Source organism: Gavia stellata, chromosome Z (genome assembly GCF_030936135.1).
Source record: "Gavia stellata isolate bGavSte3 chromosome Z, bGavSte3.hap2, whole genome shotgun sequence".
Taxonomy (NCBI): domain Eukaryota; kingdom Metazoa; phylum Chordata; class Aves; order Gaviiformes; family Gaviidae; genus Gavia; species Gavia stellata.
The window spans coordinates 16,520,166-16,540,321 of NC_082637.1; the positions used below are offsets into that span (position 1 = coordinate 16,520,166).

A 20,156-nucleotide genomic window follows, 5' to 3' on the forward strand; every position below is an offset into this window, starting at 1 on the left:
AAACCAACCACGAAACACACCACAACCCACACCAAAACAACCCACCCACACCACACAGCACCATGCCCATCAGGCCACATCCCACAATGCCATATCCACACGCTCCTTGAATACCTCCAGGGAGGGTGACTCCACTACCTCCCTGGGGAGCCTGTTCCAGTGTTTCACCATTCTCTCAGTAAAGAACTTTCTCCTAATATCCAGTCTGAATCTCCCCTGGCGCAACTTGAGGCCATTTCCTCTTGTCCTGTCGCTACTCACTTGGGAGAAGAGACCAACACCCACCTCTCTGCAACCCCCTTTCAGGTAGTTTTAGAGAGCGATAAGGTCTCCCCTCAGCCTCCTCTTCCCCAGACTGAACAACCCCAGTTCCCTCAGCCGCTCCTCATAAGACTTGTGCTCCAGACCCCTCACCAGCTTCGTCGCCCTTCTCTGGACACGCTCCAGCACCTCAATGTCCTTCTTGTAGTGAGGGGCCCAAAACTGAACACAGGATTCGAGGTGCGGCCTCACCAGAGCCGAGTACAGGGGCACGATCACCTCCCTACTCCTGCTGGCCACACTATTTCTGATACAGGCCAGGATGCCGTTGGCCTTCTTGGCCACCTGGGCACACTGCTGGCTCATCTTCAGCCAGCTGTCGACCAACACCCCCAGGTCCTTTTCTGCTGGGCAGCTTTCCAGCCACTCATCCCCAAGCCTGTAGCGTTGCATGGGGTTGTTGTGGCCAAAGTGCAGGACCCGTCACTTGGCCTTATTGAACTTCATCCAATTGGCCTCGGCCCATCGATCCAGCCTTCCAGATGTATAGATTAAAATCATCTTATATAGATGTATAGATTAAAATCATCTTGAATTGTGCCTATAAGAAAATCTCTAAATACTATTTACAAAAAAAAAAATGGAGTTTATATTATAGCAACTTACCTTTCAATATTTTCTCTACTCTATCTTCAGAATTTTGACAGAGAATGTGGTAATTCAGAATCATTTTTAAAAGCCACTATGTAAGCAAGTAATTTCTACTTGTATAAGACATCACAGCCACCAGAAGTTAATGTGAAGGAAGTGCTTTCACAAAACAAGAGCTAATTCATCCAGTAAAAGAGTAGTTCTTACACTGACATGAAGGAAAAATATCCCACTCAGCTTCTCAGTGACACATACTTGCAGTACTGGACTGACAGTGTAGATTACTTACATTTATTTACGTCAATCATCTGAAAAAAATACAGTTTACTAAATGTAAGTTTTTTAAAGTTAGATATTTAAAATATATAATTAGAGTTTGCGTGATTTATCATATCTTTGAGATACAGAGCTATGGACAAATCAGATGAACTCCAATTTTAGTTACCCAAGGTTTCAACTCCTTGAAAACTTACACTATCATACTTTTGCCTTGGCTCAAACAGCAGACCTAAGGTTAAAAATGTAATTTGATTTATCCCTTATATTTAAAAATGTGTGAGGGTTCCTCTGTAGAGGCTGGTTTCATTATTTCGGATTCTACTGACAAGTTCTTATAACTTGAGACAAAAAAAGAAATTCAAATTGAACAATGCAAAGCTAACCAGCATCACCTTAATGCACATCATACTTGGACTCCTACAGTATATCTGACCATCAGATTATGTTTAAAACACAGACTTCTATCAAAAGACATAAAACAGCAATAGAGAAACATACATAGGATCCCAGAGTGATGCACTAACAGCAGCATTAATTTTCCGATCCCATTTTTCACAATAGTAACTGGATGACACTGCAAGTAGAAAAGAGCCTTGAAAAAGCTAGCACTTCTATCAGTGGGGTGTGAAAAGATCTAGCCAGCACTAGTCCGTCTGTTCTCAGTTGTGTGACCACAAAACCAGGTTGTGCTGTGAGAACATCTAAGGAAGACTGTTTTCTTATGGATTTATCTCCTATGCGCCATACTCCAACCTAGCCATAACCTCTTCACATCCCCTACAATCACTCACACAGACACCTGGAATAGCCCTTCAGATAACCCCTTCTCCTATGTCTGCCTGTACAGAACCTGTCCCTGCCCCCTCTTGCTAAAAGCAGCTTATGCTCCAGCCAATGCTCCATGACTTGTGTGCTCACAGGCCTGCTGGAAAAGTCACAAAGACCGCTGGGCTCAACTAACACTTCTCCAAGAGACAGGACAATCATTTGGGTTTTCTTCCTCCTCCACCCAGCTTTCAGTTTTCAAAGAAAGACTTTCCTGAGACCTTTAGCACTGCTTAGACAGATAAAAATATGCCTCATTAACTTAAACCAGGCTAAAAAGAAAATTTGTCTCTAGACATCTCCGATAGAAACTGTATCAGAAGGTTCCATATTGAAAGCCATTGAAAATATCAAACTTGTAAACCATGTGAAAGATATGTATGTTGTTTAATGTTAAAACATAAACTGTGTTCAAAGAATGGCTTAATGTCATCAGCTGCTTAAACAATATTGGGATTAGCTTATATTTCTATGGTTGAAACCTGTAGGACTATTCAGGTATATACAATAGTGCTGCTTCCTTCTAGATGTATTCAAAATGGCAATGCTGTGATCCTTTGACAAGAACACTGAGAAAAATAATGCAGACATTTTTTGTATCATTTTATGATGAGCTACCTGCTATTTTACACCCTTCTTCAAGTTCTTGCTCCAGGTACAACTATACAAGAGTTGTCACTCTCAAGAAAAAGCATCAGTCCTCAGCAAAAAAATGTGACATTTGAAAGGCATAGACCCAAGAGGAAGAAAAAAGGCTTACATAAATCATGTTTAGCTTTTCACAATGCTTAGCACAAGCATAATTTTAGAGGGCTGACTCCTAATAATTCATTGCTTGGCGCCAGCAGTCCACAAGAAAACCTGTTAACCTTAAAGATGCATATATCCTCTATTTTAATGCTGTGAGCTTCACAACCCCCATTCTGCTTCAGCACTTTTCTCCTTTGCCTGACCCTCAGCTACATGTATATTATCACAGATATAGTGCACCTACAGTAGTACAAACACCTACTTACAGGAATCATCCAGTTGGCCAGGTCACCATACTTAGACACCTGCATAGCTCCAAGCATTGTCAAATCAACATGGCCTCTGGCAACAGAAAGTGTGTAATTAGCATATCGTGTTCAAGTAACAGCCCACAAATCTTAACCAGCTTTTGTTCACATTCTCATTACACCAGTATAAAAACGGTGGCATACCACAGAGGTAGCAACCATTTTGTCACTCATGTAGTTGGGTTTTTTTCCACTCTAGATGTATTGCTGATGCAAATTTTTCTGTATGCCTACTGAGCCTCAAAAATGTTATTACTTTTGCCTGGTTTCGGTTAATTCCATGCACAGTCAATTAGCTCTGAACTCATACTTCTAAGTGCACTCCTTCACATATTTACATGCACTCATTATCTTTTCAGAGCCATTAGGATTTAGTGTTTGTTTGCATCCAACCTCCTTCCCGAAAAACAAACAAAAAACAGGTGCAGACGGTGAATTTCCATTAGGGAGGTGGAATGAGGATCAAAGTTGCAAGCTGAGCAAGGAATATACAGAGTGCAAGTACAGATTAGATACTTGGAAATGACCAAAAAGTAGTTGTTAAAACATAGTTATAAATGTGTTTATATATGGCCAGGTGGTGGTAGACACCAACATCACTATGGTATCTATTAGTTACAGTGGCTTTCTATTTCCAATAGCTAGACCTAATCCTCTGTAAACCATCCCTGATTAAGTCCATTATCATTTTACAGGTTGTTTAATGGTAACCACATTTCAAAGAATTACTAATGAGTTCAGTCACTGACTCAGTTTATTCTTTTCATGTTTCAAAAGATCAGGGTTTGTGTATTACGTACCCTCTTATCATTGCAAATGATTCATCACTGGAGAAATAGGAAGAACCTGGAAGAACAGTGACTGTCTCCTTACCTGTAAAAGAAATAAGCCATAGTATGTACGTATTTTGTCTCTTTGACAAATGAAGTCACAGCTATTAACCAAGAAATACGGATTTTTTATCAAACGCCTTTGGATTCTGTACAACCATTGATCTGATTACACCCAATCAATCATAATGAATTGTGAAGCAGTTTGTTACATTTTTTAATGATAGGATTGCCCATTCTTTGACCACCAGCAGTTCCAGGCAAGACATCACTGATACCGGAGGCTAAGAATCTCTGTGGACTTCACCTTTCTGCTCTATCCACAGAAAAAGTGAGAGGTAACTCTCTTTTGAAACAGAGAAAGAGCATCTTCAGGAAACAGGGAGGTTGCAAGGAAGAGTGAGCGGACCAGATCGAACAGTCTAGAGTAACAATGATGTAGAATACAGAAAAATAAATGACAGACCTAGTCTACTCTTGCTTTGTTACAGCGCACGAGAAAATGTGCTTCTGTGTGCTGTACTGTTCTCTGCAGTGTGCTTGAGTCAAGCAATGCAGCATACATGGAAATGCCTTATTTTGACTCTGCCCAGAGCCCTCTCTTTCCTCTCCTGCCAGCACTTTGAATCAGTCTAAGCAACAACCATGTGTACAGAGTGCTGAAGGTGAAATTATAAACCAAGCATGGGAATCTTGAGAGAAAAAAACCCAAAAGACTTTAGCAGCAGGTGACATTGTGAAGAAAAAGTTAGTGTAACAACAAAGAAGACAAATGACACATCATTAAACAGTTTCCAGAAAACAGGGAAAAAGAGACAATGACATTAACTAAGAGGATGGGAAAAGGTAAGGAAACACTGTAGAAAAGTTAAAATAGAGACATATGTTACCTGCTTTAATTTACTGAGTTCACTTGGTGTATATTATATGCCAAGACATTGTATGGAAATTCAATTTTGACACACAAAATAGTATAGAATTAAGGTCATACAAGTGGTCTTGCAGTCAGATCACAAGAATTCATCATGCTAACATCCACACCTGCTGAGACTGCCTGAATTGTCTTTTCCTACCAGGCACCCACCCAAGCTACTGGGAGAGACAACATGGCCTGCAAGCAGCAACATGGAGCGAGAACCCCAGGATAAAGTGACAAGCTAAGGCAACGCTGAAAAGAAAGAAACACAGGCTGAGGACCACAGAATAATGTAAAAAGAGCACCGTATTACCCACTTCTTGAAAATGCTCTCAGGAAGTCAGTACTCGTAAATATTTCTGCTGTAAGACAGAAGTCTGCCTTTCAATTACAGTGAAGATAAACTGCATGTGAGACATTCAGAAAATGGGACAAACAAAAAAACCATGCATATTTCAGAGAAATACAATTACATTTACAAATAAAAATTTGGCAAAAGCCCAAACCAGGAGTACCTTCTGAAAATGTGAACTTTGAGGGCTGATACTGGACCATTCCAGTTGATGAATGCGAACAGAATTATATGCTATTCCTTTGCCATTTAGCTTCTGTTTTCCTCACATGGTTTTATAAATTTGGCTGGAAAGCACCTAGAATGGTCTTAATTCAACTAAGTGCCAGTGGGATTAAGCAGCTTCTGAATGTTTCAGCAATGATAACAATAATAATTTTGGTAGTAGAGCTGAGGTTCACCTATCCTGTGTCCAGTCTACTGCAGCTTCAGAGGAAGATGTGAAGGTGCTTAACACTGAATACTAGAATAATCTGATTTCCACGTTGCATTCTGACCTCTTATATTAGCATCACTCCTGCAAGATTACCTCTTCAAAAATACTTATCAACCATAAATAACAGTTCAAGATAATCTTGACATCTGTATAAAAGCACAAGAATTTTTCAGAGTATTTATTAAGTTCTTGGATTTTTTTTCCATTGTCACTTTGTTAACGTATTCATTTCTAATGCACCCATATTAGAACTTAAGTTCTAATGTGCGTGCATATAATTTCACCTTTTATAGTAAATGTTTTTTATTCTAAATATTTTTTTCCTTTCAGTGACACCTTCAGTATTTTTTTTTTAAAAAAACACCTCAATTTCAGTTCAAGCATTAACACAGCTCTCATGTGCCTCTGATGTTTTCCTTCATACAGTGTATCACAACAGTTATCTAGCTACTGGTAAAACGCTGGACTCAATTCCTTAATAATTTCAACTTTTTATTTCAAATCAGAAGATGGAGATGGCCTTAAATAATCCCTTATTTAAAACATAATACTGAAACAGGGGCAATAACATAGCAGTGTGATAATGGTATCTGTTAAGCCAGGTAGCAAATGTTTCAAATCAGTGAGTAATTGCTGGACTGCACCCTGATATTAAAGGAAAAGCTTGTTTGGTGTCAGTGCTTTATCTCCTTTGACTTTTCAGAGTTCAGCTGTACTTGCTAACAGCTGCTCAGAAAGGTACTGACTATATAGATACATACGTACACACCCATACATGTATGTGTATGTATGTATGTATACATAAATAAAAAATACAAAATGCATAGGTTTTCCATACGAAAAAACAAATCTTATATATCAGCTATGGGTCTATATCCTATACCATTAACACAAATGAGAATTTATAAGGTGCCAAGGCCTACTTCTGTTTGTCACAACACAATATATAGGTGTAATTTCACGTGGAAACAGAGAACAGACAGACGCAACTTTCCTTGAAGGAAACAGAAATCAGACAAAGAAACAAAACCATAAAATGCATAAGTTTTTATATTGCATGGCTGCTTCTGAGGTGAAATGCCGCAAATCAGTTAGGCAAAAACAGTATGTGAGGACTGGCATCACTCCCTGCTAAAGTGGCAAAAGCAGCCATGGGCAGCAGAGCCCTCCAGCGTGCCAGGTCCTGTTTGGAGAGCTCTTTCCCCCTGCCCTGGCTACTGCTCCCTCCCCAGGTGCATATGAGTTGCATTCATGGCAACTCACTAGCCAGGAATAAACCAGGAGATTATACACAGTACGTCTAAAACATGTCCTAAGCATAAATTTTCTAGAAGACACGAGGTGAGAAGTAGCAGGTAAACAAATCCATATTCATATATAGGCTTCACAAAACAATCTCACTTCTGAAAAGGAAGATTCGACACTTTACTGCCTGGCCTGGAAGAGAGCTTCCTTCAGTAGCTACTACAATACATCAAAGTATAAGCTCTCTAACTAGAATATTAAACATCTCCATTGATCAAAATGAACCTTCACTTAAAAGAAGACAAATACATTAATATTTGTAAGTAAATAAAGCAGGAGTCTGGGTTCAAATGCTGAATCAAAAGAAAATGTTTAGATTAACACTGAATAAACATTTTCCATAAATTAAATTTCTTTAAAAGATTTTACCTGCATTAATCAGGTCTGGATCTACTTCATTTTCAAGTGGATAAGGACCCTGACAACAACACAGACATATGTCAGCTTTATATTAAAATACCTTTGAGATACAATTCATAACTGCTTTATTATTTCTGATGCTTATTACTGAAAACAGATCCTCACAGACATGCATTTTTTTTACCTTTAGCAGAACAACATCCCTGAGGATACAAGCACAATTTACATCAACTAACATACCAGGACTGATGGATACATTGTTAGAGGCTGTTAGAATTACTTAATAACCACAAAGTGGGAGGTTTGTTTGGTTTCCGTTTTTGGGTTTTTTGTTTTTAACCAAAGTGACAGACATTTTTCAGAAAAAGGTATGTAGGTGCAACTTCATAAAGCCATACAACAGGGAAAATAATACTCACTTCAGGTTTTATTTAAAATTATGTTTGATAAGGCTTACAAGGCTTGGTCTTGCAAACTAGTGAAGGTTCTGACTCCTCCCAGCAAAACATGTACTTAAGAACATACTTAGCAAAGTAGCACTATAATCCCAAAATGAACATTTCCTTATAAACATCCCTGCACCACAATGATACTTTTATGAATATGATTTTTAGTAAAATTATAATCAAGTTGGTGGTGGGCAGGGAATAGAACCCAGCCACTGCAACCTAAGTACACTGCAGTAAGTGACCAAGATACATTCTTACCAAACCCAGGACTCCATTTTCACTCTGTAAGTGAACAGTTATATCTGGACTGATGAAGTTACTGGCCAACAGTGGGATTCCAATACCCAGATTAGCTGAAGAGAATTGGTTAAGGCACAAACAGGAACACACTTACTGCAAACTAGTAAATTAAAAGAAGTTATCATTGTACCATGATTAGATTAGAACTGTTCTCTTCACAAACACTTTCATTTTTAGTTAGACGCCTCATATTTGTCATGTATTATTTTACCATTTGGACTGTCTAATTGCATTCTGTCAAATGCTTTACATGATAAAAACCCCACAGTGCAAGTAAGCCTTATTTGCAACATACATAACTTTTACAATAAATTCTTGCAAAACATGCAGCTGCTAACAAACACTCCAGATATGCCTGGATAAAAATACCAGATAACCTATGTCTTAACATTGCATCTATTTCAATACAATGTTAATAAAACGAGAGAATCCCAGGCTCTGGGAAAGACAATGAGCATGTTAATTAACCTGTCTTAAAACAGCTGTAGTTGTTATTCTAGTGAGTAGTCACTTTAACCTATAGCACAGCTGAAGGATACCATACATGCCATCCTCAAACTCTAAAGCAGCCCGTCTGATGATCCTCTCCCTCACATTGTCTCCCTGTTTTTGTTTGGCTTTTGAGTCTTCAGGCTTTCGGATTGATAAACGCTGCAAAAGAAGTAATCGTAAGTAAAGATTAGAATCCAGATTCTTGCTTCTTAAGACACAAAAGCCTGATTTGTGATTGTACTGAGATACTTGGTCTAACAATAATGTTACTTATCCATCTTCTACAAAAACCGACCTTTTATTCTATCAGATAAGCTCATCTAAGCCAGTGGAGTCATCAAATATCCCCAATGATAGCCTTAGAGCAAAATGTTATTTCTTTGTCTGTATTGCCAAGGCTGAGAGAGCATGTGATCACAGACAACTGGTTAAGAAAGCACCAAGCATTAGTGCAAATGCTAGCAAGTCTGAGATTCATTACCCCAGAGATATCTAAATAGATTTGTAAAATGTCAGCCTAAAATACAAATATTGCTCTCTTTCTGCATTCATTCAATTCAGTGGTGCTATGCTAGATTTATATGCATGAGACAGACAAATGCCAGTCATCTAAAGATACTGGGAGCTAAGCAACTAAGTTTTCAAACATAACTGCATAATCTTGCACAAATCTGCCTGAAGTTGTTTCCTGAGATTTCCTGGCCTTAAGTTGATGCTTTCTAAATCACAAATAGGTGAAAATGCCATGACATTCAAGAAGTTTGTAAATTATTATTTGCATAGATTATGTTCTTTGCGCATCTCTCCCATGCATGTAAAACTGCTCTGGCAACATCATGACCTGCACCCCCATATCTCTTCATATCTTCTCCTACTTCAGGCCATAATGAACACATCAGGCAAAATTATCCTCTGTTCCTTTTCATCACCACAAAAGAATTTCTGCAGTGCCTTTTTTCCCTGTGTCGGAAGTCTCTTTCCTCTTAGGCAGTCAGAAACAGTCAGCATCAATCCTCTTGAATTTCCCAGCAACTTTCTTTTTATGCCTTGGCTATTTTCCCTAGAATTACTTCACTTGCAAATTATGGAAAAAGTAAGAACAATCACAGAGGGTTTCTCTGCAGCAAAGAGAAGATTGGATAGAAAGTATAACTTGCACTAGAGGGACCACGTCTGAGCCAAATTAGGCAGGAACTGCTATTTAAAGCCAGTAAGAATGATGACCGACTAGCTTCTCTTTATTCTCTTTATTCCTCATCTCTCCTCTTACCACTTAGCATACTCAGTGCTTTCATATGTACAGCCACTTCCTTCATATACAATCTTCTATGGAAGAATAAATAAATCAGCTATTTCCTTCCTATCCTTCTATTAATAAGGGGCGCCACTGCCAGAATTACAAAATTACACAAACAAAATTATCATCTGTTAGAACTTTGCTGTGCAGTTTATAGTAGGTTTTTTTCCCCTCTCACTTCCTTTGTTTTTTTAAGCCTATAGGAAAGGGGGCAGTCAACTAGGTAGGTGTATTCACTTATGCAGCCAAGCCAAAGAAAATCAGGTGTTTGTATAAAGGTCTTCCCTGGACAGAGAGTCACTCTTCATCCACTGCCAAACTGTAATAAGAACAGCAGTTTAATAAATGCAAAATGGATTTCTCTCATGAAAGGTAAAAGCTTTTCTGTGGGATATCGCATCCATTCAGAAGAAGGATACAGGCCATTAACGGCAGTCTTACACAACATGCCCAGAGAAAGAAAAAAGGAGGGAAAAAAAAAAAATAGAAACAGTTTGACACATCTGTTTTCAGCCAAATACTCAACAACATGCAATACGCTTTTGCAGAATGAACAGATGGAAGGGGAAAAAAGCGCTTTTTAACCTTAATATTCATAAAAGAGTTTACTCAGAGAAAAGGCCTTGTAGGACTTTCTAGGCCTTTGTGACTTGATTTTAATAGTAAAAGTTTAATTATTGCATTTTCTTTCTGCACTTTTTTTCCCAAGATGCTTTTCTCCTTGTGTCATATATCTCCCCCTCCACTAGCTCTTCTGATGACATTTTGAGTAATTCCCACCTCCAGAGTATGGAGACACCAGAGAAGCACAGAATTTTCAATTGCACTCTAAGAGCATTGTCACATCACCAAAATGAATATAGGGACATAGCTTGAATGGGGCAAAGCCACAGAAACAAAGAAGAACAATTACATAATCATCATTTTCTTGGATGTGTTCAGTGACGGAATATTATTGCTGCAATTTTTAATAGCTATTGACATCTTTTATTCAGACCAGAAATGCCACTGGCTAAAAAAGTTCCTGATTAAAGAAAAGGAAAGAAGGGTTCCAGGACCTTTGCAATGTAAGGTAATTCAATACATGGCACAAAAGGGGCTGAGACTGGCTCTACGTGCCCATGTCAAAAGCCCTCCAGTAGAAAAGAAAGACTCTAGTTGTCACAGTCAGCTCTTAGTCTAGGTGTTCCCCTTGCTCTGTCTACAGAAGGTGAACTGGGAGAAGGAAGGAGAATGAAGTGGCATTTACCATCAAATTTTCAACTGCATTAAAGCCACCCAGGACTGAACCAGAGAATCTGAGGTAAGAAACAAGGTTCAATTCTCAGGCCCCCACCTAACTACTAATTACCTAAGTACTTACCTAAGCTCCAGTACTTAGCAAAACTTGGCAGGTCGTTGTCACACAGTGCTAAGACTTGGTGGCTAGAGTAAAAACCCTGTAAATTCTAAAATACACCCCAAGCTGAAATATGTTGTGACCAAGAAGCCCAGCTACTTACTTCAATCCTCTTCTCAAACTTCTCTCCTTGTATCAGACGATCAACATAGATTTTGGGAACATGAATGTCTTCTGGGGCAAATGCTCCTATATCAACAATTTCTTCCACCTACAGAGAGAAAAACGAAAGTGAAAATATTTAGAAAAAAGTATTCAATGAGAGATTTTATTAGCAATGAAGTTTCAAATATTAAATATACAGTGGATTAAATCAAGAAAACTAAGGAGTAGGACAAAATAGTTATACCCTTTAGACCAGGCTGTTTTAGATGCTTATCTTTTCTTTCAAAGGATATTTCTACATACAAATTCAAAAAGTAGTTTATGTTTTAACAGCCCAGTTTGTATGACCACCTTGAAGAAATATACCATGTACAGTTACATCAGAGTTGCTTGTACCTACAAATAATTTCCATCCAAACAGAAGGAAACAATATGCTGGTAACAAAATATCGAAGTACAAAGCAGAAGCATGGATTTTAAGGATACAAACACAGAAGCTGGCTTGAAGTTTCTCCATAGTGTACCCAAAAATAAAATTGAAAACATTTGAACTGTAATAATTGACTGCAAGAAAGATGTGAAGATCTAGAAGTTTCTACAGTTAGTGAAAAAGAGATTCAGCACAAAATGGCACTGATCCACACATAGTTCATTTGGAATGTCACCTATTTGGAGCACCACAGACCACAGGTTTTTCCTTCCTTCCTTCTACATCTGAGTTCAGGGTGGTCTGCCTGGAAACCCCACTATGGCCAGATGCCTGCAGCACAGACCCTCAGCCAAGTGTGGTGCTTTCCCTGGCCAAGTCTCAGGTGCAGAGAGCACATCTCACTCTGCCACAAAACACATGCTACTGTTAGGGCTGTACCTGCATCCGACCACAGAGAAAATGTATAATATTAAAGCAAAGGTAACAGCTGAAACAATCTACTCAAAAAGAAATTAAGTAAGTTTCCAAACTGCTTTATTACCAGGAACTAGTTAAACTTTCAGGAATGTCCGAAGTTATATCAGTAGGGGTACATCACTTAGCAGCCATCACCAGTGAAGCAACATTAAAGAGCTTAAAATTCAATTTGACATCCTACTGCTACTGCACAATGTGATCAATAATAAAATCTATAGTACATCTGATAGACAATTACCTTCCTACTGTGCCTTGCAGTGTGACAATAAACAAATAAACAAATCCACCCTAAAAGCAGCAGAGGAAGAGGAAAAATTAACAAACTAAAGACCACAGGATCAGTTTCAGATGGTCCCTAAAAAAGCCCTGGGTTAAACAGACAGGAAGAGACAAGTTGTGAAGTCTGTAAGGCAAAGGTGGTAAGGAAGAGGCAGTAACAGCAACAGTTGGCAGCAACCTCAGTGCTCAATGGAGAGCAGAATCACACAAACAGGAAGTCCTTATCCACAAGAGAAGGAGAGACAATCAAATCAGTATTTCAAAAATTCAGACTACTTTATTCATGAAAAAACAGTGCAATCACATCCATGCCCTATCTCACTTAAAGTTTATTATTTTATACATGAATTTTAAAATTAATATGGAGACCAAGTCAAACACAGGGTAAAACGAAAAAATCCTGAAGCACACAGCCGAAGCACAAGTGACTACTCTCAGAACATGCTCAAAAGGGAGGAGAAGCAGGAGACAAGACTTTTCAATGAAGCCATACGCAAGCAGATGATCTGCTACCAGCAGAATTCCCAAATTCACCTTTTCTAATTAAATTTGTCTTCACTCATCAGGTGGAAAATTAGGCCTGGGGAATACTAATTGTGATTGATTTAAACTTTCTCATAGAAGAACAACGTTTATGTGCTGCAGTAGCTGAGATTATAAAACCAAAATCCTTGCTAGCACAGTTCAACCAACTTCAACAGAATTATGCTGTCAGAAAACTTGACACACTGCATCTCTCCCCCCATAGAATACACAGAACAAATAATTTATCCAACAATAAATTGCTGGATTTTGTTATTAGTCACCCCATTCCCTTAATTGGTTAGTATTTTGTCTCTCTGGAAACAGCAGTCAGCATAATAGCTTTTCCTCACAAGAATGATCAACATAATTATTTATTATTTCCATATATTATCCTAACTGAACATAACACAAACGGTATTTTGTCCTAGGGATTTCAGATGAGCCTAAGGATCCCTGCAGACTGGAACACCTTTGTGTTCACAGGCAGCCTCCCACTATTCTTACTGGTGTTTCACAATTTCCATGTTCTACCATTATGTGAAACAAGCATCAAATGTAATTAAAATTAAGTATGTCAAAATATCCATATAGCAATAAAATGGAATTTTGAAAAGGGATTAAAAATTTGCATGTAATGTCTGCGAGAATACATATCATCCAGTTCTGAAAGTGAAATTAATCAGTATGTTTATATGAAAAAGAAAGAGACCCCACAAGGGAAGTACAAATGTCATCTGATTGCTCCAACTCTCTCTCCCAGCTCTGCTCACAGGGAACTAGATGATACTCCAGCTGAGACACTGTAGATGCGCTGCCAGCAGCCTCCATCAGGATTGCCAGCACCGCTACCACAGCTAATTCTGTGCCAGCGAAAGTGAAACTGAGAAATCTGATGGCTATGGGAATCAGAAACTTAACTTTCTGTGACCACTGCAAGACATCATCCCAGCATCTTTCTAGGTAAGGATGATAATGCAAAAATAAATAGTTCCATAGCTGGGCATATTCACTTCCCTTTCAGGTTTCCTACTCCTTTATGAGTCTTTTCTGTAACACATCCACAGCCTAAGCCTCAATGACACATGCAGGAGAGCCTTCATGTTAATAATTAAAAGGATGTGTGTGAGTTTTCTTCCTGTTCTGCTCTCCATCTTATTTATCCTTCTCTTCTTTCTTCTCTCTACTTACCTTGCCTCAGGCTTTATTTTGTCATGTAGAGAAGAATCCCTGTAAATATAAAAAATCTTGGCATCCCACCCAAGAGACACAGTCTGGCAAAGCATAAAGAGGGAACTAATCAGGGCAGACCACCTCCTGCACTTTTTTAAATTAGCAAATCGAAATACTCTGATACCATTTAGATTGCCTTGATCACATGTGTTCATTTTAAATCTTAACTTCATCAACGTGCTAGAAGATAGAAAATGTTTACATCTTTGCTACACAGGTAAAGCTAAAGAGTAACTTCAAGAGACATATAGGCTGAGCTCCCCCTTCTGGGAAGGCTCTGATGGGTGATTCAAAAATCCTTTCACTGTTTCAAGTTTCACAGTATTGGTTTTCTTCCTGGATATAAATGTTCTTGCAAATCTTATCCGACTGCTGACAATGGGAGCAGAATGAATAAATTCAGTCATTTCTGAATACTGGTGTATCTGCAAGTACACCCAGAACATAAAAGCTGTTCTCCGGTATGATTCACAAGAGCCTTCTGCCATGCCTTTTGGTATCAGCACTCATAGAATCAATGGTCATTTGTTTCACAATAACCCTTCCTTCTGTAATTTACATCTGCTTTTCCCTTTTTGAAGTAGTTTGATTTATTTTTGCTAATGAAAATTCAGCAACTCTTCTGCAGTTTTATCTCAGAATTTCTGAAGGCTTCCAGAGAGAGAAAGGGAACATCAAAGGTTATGGACTTCCAGTAAGAAACATAAAGAACCCCAGTTCTTGACCAAAAACTGGCAAGAAAATTACAATGACACAACTATTCATGCCAAAACACTCAAAAATAAGAAGGCCCCTCCTATGAGTATGTACCTTTTAACCTATTTCTGCAGCCTAATTAGGTCCTTTATGATACATGAAATGTTTTCAGCTGTTTTAGTTTTAAATCTCAGTTTTCATAAAACTAAGCTATAACCAGAAATGACAATATAATTCCTTATTACGGGGAAAAAAATCGAAAACGTGGGTGGGTGGGTGGGTGAGAGAGAGAAAGAGACTGGGGGAGAGAGAGCGCTTAACAAAACCTATGTATTTTTAAGTAGCTTATTTTTACACTGGCTTTATTAAATCTCTCTATCACTATCTTAATTACCGTAGTATACTTCAGTTCTTCAAACTGAATTAATAAAAAAACCCAGAAGAACATAAGTAGAATAAAACATTATAGCTGGTCAAATGTCTAAAACAAGAGAAGAATGAAATCACATTTAGCCCCTTAGATGCTCATGACAAACTCGTTAGAGAGAACTCATCCGTTCACTACTGGAAGAGTCAGGATGTCACTGCAAAATTCATTGTAACATTTATAAAATCATAAGAAGTTAAAATTAAAAAACCACAATAAGGGCTATGAGGAAAAATTGTATGTGTCTGGTTCACTGAAGATCACAGAAACTGTGATCAACCATTCCCCGTGGCTAATGACAAACAAGAAAAAAAAGTAATTCTTAATTTTAGTTGTTTAGACTGAATTTCACAAGAAGCTTTCATATTGTGAAACAGTGGAATAAACTCTGAAAACAGGTCTGAAAACTGGAAATCAAGAACAGACTATACAAACTTATTGGGCTACAGGAAAGAGCAAAGCAGTTCTGCCTGCATGCACGGAGATGAAACAAAGGATCTTCTGAGTTCAGTTTTGTTGTTCTCTGACTCTAAGATCAGCCAGACCATGAAATTTCTACTCCTGCCAAGCAAGCAACTCCCAAGTAGTCTGATAAAGGCACATCTTGGTCAATGATCACTGTTATGCTCACATCAGACTTGGAATAAATGTCTTCATGAATGTACTGAGGGGCAGGGGAACAGTAAAAATCTGTAAAATTCAGATTTATTAGGGAACCCTTAGCCTAATGAGACTCATCTGGGTCACACGGAAGGTGCATTTAGTCCACTAACCCTTCTTGGCAAAGAATAGGAGCTTAAAAGACAGCGTGGTACTTCTGGTTATAACCTCCCAGCTTCTAGCAACGTGCAGTTTAAGGACATCCTCAGTCAGAGGTTGGACATAGACCACGTTGTTTCATATCTTCTAATGGACCATGAACTTGTCTAATAGTTTTCCTGGAACCTGAAAGACTATCATCTCATTTCTACAATTTAACTAGTATGAAAAACATTTCTTATTATCTCTTGTAATTTCACTGTGTGCTTCATTCTCTTTGCAATACAGGAATAGCACGCAGCTGTTCTTTATTTCCCTGTTCCATACCAATGAAGATCCTATGTACTTTTATACTTTTTCACGGTTTCTAGTAGACTGTTATCCTCTGTGAATACCACAGAGAAAAACAGTGAGGTGTCTTGCCAGTATGTCATATCTGATCATTAGGGAAGCAAAACTGACATAAATCTCCTAGGTTTGTCTCCAGGTTTTTCATCCTGTGGCTACAGATACTCATAAATTAGGAGCCCCTGCTAGATTATACTCATTTCACCTTTGTTTTCTGTGTTCTAAATCTCCTCAATTACCTCCACTTCTAGTTGCCTCAGGCTTAATCTCTTCTCTCACACTTCTCTGCACCTGCTGCCTCTTTCCTCCAACGCCCCTTTCCGTTCCATGCGTTTAACCTCTTCCTCCATGCTGTACTCCTGGCAGCAAAGAAGAATACAGACTGCACTAAATTACCTGCTCTAGGTACTCACGCATAGCAGTTCTGGGACAACAACCACAAAGAAAAGAGGAAGCATACTTGATTTAGCTGCAAAAGCTATCTATATGTAAAGCCGTGTGCATGCATGAAAGACTATGAAAAATTTAACCACCAGCCTGTGAAAAAGTTCTACCATATACACAGAACTACACTTCAGAAATTTTTAAGCTAGTCACATTTTAGCACAGCCAGGATACATGATATTCTTAAGTTTCAAGAACGTGTTCAAAGTCAGAAGATACTGAAATTTCCCAAAGAAATAATACTAAGAAAATAATATTTCAAAACAATATATTTTCACTTTTTTTTTCTTATAACTGGGCCATTTTACCCAAAATAAAAACTCGCTTAGGCAGACTCACTTAAATCACAATAGAAGTGATTTTATAAAAGAGTATCCACTTCAACAATAAATGCCTGCTACCAACCATGCTTATAAATATGTACTGTAAAAAATGTATTCTCTAAGTGTAAACTGAAACTTGCAGGTTTTTCCTCAAGATGTTTGCAAAGTAGGTAACGAAGAAAAAAGCAAAGTCTGCTAACTATTATTGGGTACTAAAGTTACTCCATTAAATTGATGGAATTGCTTGTTTGATGATTTGCACAAGTAGGTCTATAGAATTCTGTACGCACCAAAAAGCGAAAGTGATAAATGATAGCTGTTTTCTTGCTTCCTTAAATTCATTCATTTGGATTTTACGCTATTTTTCTACTGTAAAATTACCTGAACTAAAAGTATGAGAGATTACTTCAAGATCCAGCAATCTACCAACCCCAGTATTAGCAACCAACCCAGCCTCCTGCAGCTGGCACACCTAAGGAGTCAGTCCTTCCTAAACCCTTCTAAAAATCTGGTTGTTTTGATATAAGCCATCAATGAACTCATGCTGGTTGTGATCACATTTTGTGACTTGTTCTTTCTTGATGAAATGAGGTGATTTCATAATGCTCAGTGCTTATTTTTACTATACTCAACTGGATGACAGTAGTGACAACAAAAATAGGTACATAATTATGTTCTTACCTTTAAATTACGAAGTGCCCAATCTGTATTCAGTACCTAAGTTCTTAGCACAAAATGAAACATAACCATCAACATGGAATACATATAAAATTGCCTTCTCAGAGCTGGAAAAGGCAATTCTGGAAAATATTTTTTTAGATTACATTATGTAATTATTTTTCAATAAAATAATTAAAATAATGGGAGAAGAGCCAGAAGAAAACAAACAAAAACCCCACAATCAGTGAACATCATAGTCTTTGTTTGTTAAGGGCGAGCTAATGGCAAAAGAACCTGCTTAACCTGTACGAGGTACCTGAATAAGGTAACCGACCACATCCCAAATCCTTCCACTCCGGAACAGAATAGCTGCTAACAATATTAACTCTACTGGAACTATGTCATTTAAGATTTTTGCAAACAAAATGTACGTTGCTTTAAATATATATTATCCCCATACTTCATTGCTTATTTTCAAAACGCCTTAGATTGAAAGCCTTTGAACTGATTAGAAGGTAAAACTAAGTAACTGACATTTCTAATTAAAATTATTCACATATTATCAGGACGAATCAAACCTAAAAAAGAAAAAAAATAGCTTTAATCTCAACAAAAGCTTTTATTTTCTTACTCTGATCAGAGAAATGACAAATGAAAAGAGACTGAAAGAGATCTCATCCCCTACACATTCAAAGAAATGTAACTTAAAGGTCAGGAGATAAATTTAAGCTTTACTTTCAAAAATTAACTAAGAGGAATTTAAGTACTGAAGGGAGAGGTAGAAAAGGTAAAAAAAAGATTAAAAATCAGAGATTTAACTGCACCATCCAAGAAGGAATTTGACAAAAAGACAATATCATCTCAAAATGGCACTTTATGTGCACGCATGTATTAGTTATCCTCCTTATTTCAGACGTTCATTACAGACAGTGGTAGTTTACAAAGATTTCTGAAAACTAATTTACGTGCTACCACTTTCTTTCTCAACAAGGGATCAGTGTGGTCCATCTCACGTTCAGAATCATAGCAGATATCCCCAAACCCCAAAATATTCAGGATCAATAAAACTTTTCCACAGTGTTAAGGAAGAAGGTAGTCAGAGTATTTTTCAAGGCAAGGATTGGAAGAAAAACAATTGATGGTAGTATGTCATGCAGTTTAGACACTTTCAACAGATAAATCAGAAACCACAGGAATGTGGGTATCAAGAGATCATAAGTAACAAATTTTAAGAAAAATAAAACTTTAACGATCTCCTGCAGCCTGAAAAATCAGCATGATTTGAAGTCAGGCCAGTCTTGGTATCTCAATCCTTTACTTCTCTTTAAATTCTCACTTTCGTCACTGAATAATTTTATTCTATAGCATTTGCAGGGAAGGATGCTATAAGAGAAGACTAAAATCTGAGCTACTGATTCAAATGATTACTGCAAAATTCTCACTGCAGCAATATTTACAAGGCTGCAGCTTTTGAAATCTCAATATTTTGACCAACTGAAAATATGCATTTGTGTCATGTCAGTAGGTAATTACTCCCAATGTGAACATTTTGTAAGGTTTTCAGTTTGAATGTCAAATCTTTCTCATTTTGTAATAGAAATCTCCATCAGAGATGTTAATAGCACAGAAAACAAATTATTGCTTTAAGACACATAAATAAAGTATATAAAAATACAAATTCCTTGAATCATGCCTAAAACTCTGTTTGCAGCATCTTTTCAGTGATATAATCATGTAAGATTTAAAATGCAAAGACTGATAAACTGAGTGATTAACGCATCTTACACACAAAGCAGGGCATAAGTAATATCATTAATTTATTATACATATTAGTACATACAACAAAAAGTTAAATCTAGAGTATTTCAAATCCTATTAATTTTCAAATTCTCATGATACAGGACATAAGTACTGTTAATGAAATATACTTCAAATGCACAGTATATCAGGCTTTCTACGAATTGTTATGAAAAAAGCCTAAATTTAGCTTTAGAATCAAGCAGAGGCTTTCCATCAGTTTTCCCAGCACACTGACTTCCTGGCAATCTGCAGTATCTACTGATCAACCATGGACTTGCTTTAGGTTGTTCTTTTTGAATGTCATATATGTTCCTAACATATGTGACAAGGATAAAGGGATTTTTTTTCACTGAACATTATATTCACATCTGCAATTAACTTCTGAAGCTGAATGCTGAGAAAGCTCACGATACTCATTCAAGAAAGTATCAATTTAGAAAGGA

General features: G+C 37.6%; 1 protein-coding gene across 1 annotated transcript in view; it reads right to left on the minus strand.

The window, feature by feature from the left end:
* The window catches only part of OXCT1 (3-oxoacid CoA-transferase 1), an 84,339-nt gene that overhangs the window by 30,942 nt on the left and 33,241 nt on the right, over positions 1–20,156 (minus strand). Inside the window, exons 8-13 of the mRNA XM_059833338.1 lie at positions 11,314–11,421; positions 8,562–8,673; positions 7,981–8,075; positions 7,283–7,331; positions 3,875–3,947; positions 3,033–3,108 (exon numbers count right to left, since the gene is read on the minus strand). Coding sequence (XP_059689321.1) covers positions 3,033–3,108; positions 3,875–3,947; positions 7,283–7,331; positions 7,981–8,075; positions 8,562–8,673; positions 11,314–11,421 — 513 coding nt within the window. The remainder of the gene's footprint in view (positions 1–3,032; positions 3,109–3,874; positions 3,948–7,282; positions 7,332–7,980; positions 8,076–8,561; positions 8,674–11,313; positions 11,422–20,156) is intronic.